Source organism: Drosophila melanogaster, chromosome 3R (assembly GCF_000001215.4).
Source record: "Drosophila melanogaster chromosome 3R".
Classification (NCBI taxonomy): Eukaryota; Metazoa; Arthropoda; class Insecta; order Diptera; family Drosophilidae; genus Drosophila; species Drosophila melanogaster.
The window spans coordinates 20,079,311-20,085,310 of NT_033777.3; the positions used below are offsets into that span (position 1 = coordinate 20,079,311).

Genomic DNA, 6,000 nt, shown 5'->3' on the forward strand with positions numbered 1-6,000 from the left:
GCCTAATTATCTTAATTAATGAGAGCCAAAGCGAATTTCGTGAAAGACAAATGTGCCGTGCCGTCGTGCGGTGGCTGGTTTTCGCATGGCCTGTGTGGCTGTGGGTGGTTTGGGTGGTTTTCGATGGTTTGGGTGGCTTGGGTGGCTGGGTGGTTTGTGTGGCGCTGCCTGGCGGCATTCACTCAGCGGTGCAAGGACGTTCTGTGGGTGCCATTTTAATTGTCTCTGCCCGCCGACCGCTCCGTCTGGCTGCCTGTCTGTTTTTGTATATAACTATATATATCAGGCTGTGTGTGTGTGATTTTCATTAATTTTACTTCGTTTTTACCATTTGCGCGCGTCGGTGGCTGCGACCGATTTTGGTTTATGGCCTTGCTACTCGCTCAGCGCTTTTCTCCCGCATCTGCCTCGCATCTGCCCCCTGATTTTCTCTGGCATACCCACCAGTTTTCCCAGCTCGTTTCGCTGGCTGTCTGTGTGCGGTTTTTGGGTTCGCCGCAAAACGACGCAGGGAAAAGGCTCTGGCAAATGCCCGCCAGGCAATAAGTGGAAAAGCGTGCTAGGCTAGGCGCCAACGAGAAAGGCAGAGATAGGCAAACTCAGGGGAGGCAGGGGAGGGGCTTTACGAAAAGTGTGAAGGAAATGGTAGCTGGGAAAACAATAATAATGAGGCGCCACACAAACACACGGTGCAACACTTTGGCCAACAATTTGTTAAATGCCATTTGGGGTGGTGTTTGGTGGGCGTAAGCCAAAGCGGAGGCCATGTGGAAGTTGTGTGGCACAAAAATCTAGGCATCCTTTGTGGCCAAGGTTCTGCTGATTTACAGCCAGTTACCGCAGGCTTCAAAATCCAAAGGACGCGTGACTAATGAGACTGGGCTGCAAGTGGACTCCATGTGGATTTCAGGCCGTTATTTTGTTTACTTTGATGGCTAGGATACAAATGCAAATTCCCTCGGGTGCCACGTGCAGGTATTTAAGTGTGTGTGGATCCCAAGTTTGTTATTTATCAAAATTCCTGTAATATTCGGTCTGTGTTCGATTCAGCATTCCCCCATATATGTTTCATTCCCAAAAATGTTTCAATATTCGCACTGCGCAGGATCCTTCCACCTGCTAAAGCTTTCGCTCTCCGGAGAAAGTAAGCGAGCACAAGAGAGTTAGAGAGCTGCTTTCCCGTCTGTGGATTCCATTGGAACTGGCACAATTCCCTATTGTTCTTGGCCAACTCTTTTGCTGTTGGCCATCTCCGCTCCTGGGAGCATTAAGCCGCCTTCTTCGGCTCGTCTGAGTGCCCTGCAATGGCCGCGTCAAGTGGACGATTGACAATTGACAAGGGGGCAAAGTTCAAAGCGGGACTGAGCCTACATTTTTACATCAAGAAGTTTTTCCCCTTCGAATGAATGCACATTTTCGTTATCAGCAAAACACCAAACATTTAGGATTTCTATAAACATAAGTAAACCTGGTGAAACAATAGGTGTTTTGCACAATGCGTTGAGTATGACCTGATTATATCAACTCAAGATTTTTAAGAATTTATTTTATTAAAGTTGTCAACTGAGTTAATGACTTATTCAGTTGATAAGAGTATTTACTTAACTTTTTATGTTCAGTTACTTACATTTGGCCATATTTTAACACAAAAAAGTTGTGTAAAATTAAATCCTCTTTAACTTCCATCATTATTTGGTTAGTTCGACGAAATAAAAAAAAAAAAACAGTTTATATAACTCTTTTTTCCATAGCTTGCTGTAATTTTACTATATTTCTTTCATAAACACAAAAGTGACTACAAATCATAACAAGAAAATATTTTCAACTCTTTGCACTCTAGCAGAAACTCCGTGAAATATTTATACAATTTTCCCTGGCGTTTGGTATTACGAGTTCGTTGCCGTTTCAGTTCATCATCATTGTCAGCATTTTTTGGATGGGTGGCTGTTGGGTGGGAATTTGCATTAGGCGGCGGTGGTCTGCTGTGGTTCCTGGGTGGTGCTGGTGGAGGCGACAGCCGACGATTCCGGCGCCTTTTCGTTGAGCGCCAGCCAGGGACATCGCTTCTGCAGCTCCATGCGGTATCTGGGATGACTTATGGCGTACACGAACGGATCGATGCAGGCCACCATTTTGCAGGCACAGGCGGGAATCATTGTGGCTCCGGGCGTCAAAAGGGTCTTATCCCCAAAGGCGCCAATCAGCGACATAACTCCGTACGGCGTCCACGAGCAAAAGAACAGGAAGCATATGGTGATGGCCGCTTTGGCTATCCGGATTTCCGCCGTCTCCTTGTTTTTGTCCACATTCGAACGCAGCGATTCCACGTTCATCTTCTTGGCCTGATCCCGCAGTGCTTTCTCGTGGCTAAAGACATGGCCCACAATCTGGGAGTAGTAGTACGTGATCATCGTGGTGGGACACACGAAGCTGAAGAAGAAGATGCAGGCCACAAAGAGTCGCGTATCGAAGTTATCGGTGAGATAGTCAAAGGTGCAGGATGTCAGATATCCCTCCGGCACAAAACGGCCCCAAGTCTCCGTGTAGCAGGCAACCACCCATGGAGTGGCGTACATGTAGATGAATATGATCATGGCAATGGCCTTGCCATGCGTCATCTTGCCCTCCATGGGTCGAGTGATCACATTGAATCGATCGTAGGCTATAAACGCATTGGTGGCACCGGCAGCGATTCCCGTATAGGAGCCAATGATTCCAAAGATCTGGCATCCCAGATGACCCAGCGCATATCCCTGGTGGAAGCTATTGTAGATGAATATCGGAGTCTTGACCATCATCATGAAGTCGCAGAAGGCCAGATTGATGACCAGTATATTGGAGGGAGTTCGCAGCGATTTGGCTGCGGAGAAGACCCAAATCACCAGTCCATTGCCCAGCATCGACATCAGGGTGAAGAAGATGTAGAGCGTGCCCAGCAGGTAGTTCATCGATTCGGGCGGCTCCGGGTAAGTTAGCCAGTGCTCGGGAATGTGCCGCAGCTCCTCCGGCGGCACATTCCAGCCCAGCAGACGCGTTTCGGCGGAGAGCCGCGCCTCCGGCCGCAGCGCGGTGGACACGTTGCCAAACAGACTCGACGACACGTTACCGGACTCCATGCTCCGGTCTGCGGGCCAAGACGAAATCACAGCCAGCCCAGCTTGGGGCTTTTATACGGCCCATCGGAATTGGATTAGCATTGTCGCAGCGGGATTACCCGTTTGGGATTGGCCTAATCCCTTGCTGACATTTTCGCTGGCACTGCGTTTGCATTGATTCTCGATTGAGGGTGTAGTGCAGCTCATCTGAAGGTTAGTGCAGTGACCATTTTGGGTTGCAGTAAGTAAACTGATTGAATAATCAACTTACCTAGCCTCTTATCTTCTGACAAGAGTTTCACCTTGTAAAGTAGTTACAGCATATTTATTTTTCAAATGACAAAGCGTATTGTGTTGGTTCTCTTTCGAAGGTTATCATAAGCGTACCAAGTAAATAAAATGTATATATAATAGTTAAATATTAGTTTTATTAATAGAACTTCGGCCCTCTGGTTGGTTGCTTTATTTTAATATGAGTTATGTTAGTAGATACTATGTACCAGGCTATTTGAAGTGAGATGCAATTTGCGGATTTGTGTATTAAACTACAAAATTCAGTGCAGTCAGCTGCTCCATTAAACTTGAACTCGTAGACTTCTCCATATGGAACGAGGTGGTTCAGTCGACTTTTAAAATAATTTCTCCGACACCGAGGTACATTTTCTAAATTGCGTGCCCCAAAAGTGTACTTTAAAAAGTTCTGTGCTATCCTATCTGATCTGCACATACATATAGGTTTGGAAATTCCCCCATCTTACAGTGGGGTGGATGGGCGTCTATCTGGGTATCCGGTGCCATAATCAGAGTGTAGCAATTGGGCTGGGGCCACGCCTACTTATTAACTCATAAAACAAAAAGTGTAGCATACTTTGGCGCGCGTCCCAAGACGACACACACACACATGGCCACAGCGATGTGTGTGTAATTATATGTGCGCGAGCAGCAACAATTTAGGTCATAAATCATATGGAAAAAGTACACAAAGGCATGCAAATATTCCCCAATTCCCGGCAAAGCCGACAACCGCACACATATACAAACGTACGGCCTTGCATGTGTGTGTGTGTTTGTTTCATTGGGAGGGAAAAGTGGGTGGAGATCATACGTGTGCATATGCTAAAAGTATGTACAAAGATTGATTTCCCTTTGTTTGCCTTTTAGTGTGTGTGAATGTGTTCTTCGCTTATTCACCTCGATTCCGCAGGTCTACAGAACCCAAACCCTTGATACTTCAACCCCCCAATTTACCACAGCTCTCAAACCCCAATCCCCATTCCCAGTTCCGCCAACGTGGGCTCCACATCATAGACTACGTACATCAACTACATAAAGCTCCATGGGTGGTAATATTATATGCTGAATGAGTTGCCTGTTGAAATAATATGTTATATTCACTTGGTTTCGATTTTTGCTTGCGCCTTTTGGCTTCCGCCACGTTTTTTTGCATTCCCTAACATAGAGTGTTTTCATTCTGTGTCTGCCGTGTCTTTTAGTTACTTATATAAATTCTTAAAATTATAATAATTATAATTAATTACAATTACAAATTGAGTATTCCAACGAAACTATATTCGTAAGGAATTAAATCTATAGAATTGGCTACCGATGTAACTTATTGTTGAACATTTTTTTATCATATATGTAAGTCTATTCTGTGGTAACAAAAATACAGACCGATGACATGACACTTCTATTAATGTAATGGTATTTATTTTGCAGTGTATCTTAAAAGACTTGCTGTAGTCTAAATGGCTAACTAAATGTGATTTACGAAGCCGGGAAATGGGCCTTTAAGGGTATCCCTCAGCCTTCGAATCGAACTTTTCCTTCAGTTGCTTTCGTTTTTTTTTTGGTGGTGGCAAGGTGAATGACTCTGTGGGGACTTCGGCTGCGAGTACGGGGCGAGGGGCACGAATCTAGTGTGGATTTCCATGTAATTAAGGACAGCTGTCGGCGGCCCACAATTCCCTAGTGTCATTGGAGCAACCGATGGCGATGGGGAGCCAAATAGCACTGAGCTGGCAGTGCCAGGTTGATTAGTGTGCAGCATAAATGGAACATGTGTTCCTAGAGAAGCGAGCGGAAGGGCTGCCACTTCCACTTTGTCGATTGTCGCCGGCACTGATTAAATGATTTCATTAAGTGATTGCTGCCAAAGCTGACAGCGTCAATTAATGACAAGCGGAAATGAAAGTTGCTGCTTAAAAAGAAACTCCATTTAAGCGCAATTGCCAAGTGAATCGATAAAAAGGCAGCTGAGCTTTAATTTCCTTCAACTACTCTATCTTAGCAGATCGAAACTTAACTAACCCGAATGTAGCACATGAATTTTAGGCAACAAATTACGCAGCTAAATAAATTGTACCTCATAGATAAGTATTTGTTAGCTAAGCTTATAAATCCACTTTATCAGATTTAAGAAAATATTCTGGTCTGAGCTTTCCTACTGCCTGCCATAAATTCCTGCCTTCTGAATGAAAACAAGATATATGGAATTTTTAGCATTTGTGACTGGCAATCCATTAATTGGTTTAAGATATGCAACGACAAGGATATATTTACATGAACACGGCCAGCGGGTAGCAGCTGTTGAGCAGACACAAACCAATTTGCAGTTTGTAATGAACATTTTTTGGAAAATCTAGGCGAATTCGGATATTTATTTGCATTACCACCTGCAACTCACCCACACATGCCCTTTGGCATAGACAATCCCGCATATTACTCATACGTGGCGTTGTACAAAGTGAGTGTATTCGGGGGCATTTACTTGTGTTTGGAGTCATGTGTGGCCCCCACAGGACCTCGGTCGCATCCTTTCGGCTATGGCACGGTAATTGATTATCAAATTCAGCGTTGCATTTTGCCATGGCTCCGGGCCATAAAAGGTTGAGTTGCGGCATCG

General features: G+C 45.0%; 1 protein-coding gene across 1 annotated transcript; it reads right to left on the reverse strand.

Moving 5' to 3' along the window:
* Positions 1-1,749: 1,749 nt before the first annotated feature.
* Positions 1,750-3,140, reverse strand: Rh3 (Rhodopsin 3). Its single transcript, NM_079687.3, has one exon. It carries the CDS (start codon positions 3,114-3,116, stop codon positions 1,965-1,967), a length of 1,152 nt encoding a protein of 383 aa, NP_524411.1. The 5' UTR covers positions 3,117-3,140; the 3' UTR covers positions 1,750-1,964.
* Positions 3,141-6,000: the final 2,860 nt, after the last annotated feature.

Coding starts and splice junctions, on each gene's coding strand:
- Rh3 (NM_079687.3), bottom strand. CDS start 3,116: ATGGAGTCCGGTAACGTGTCGTCGAGTCTGTTTGGCAACGTGTCCACC.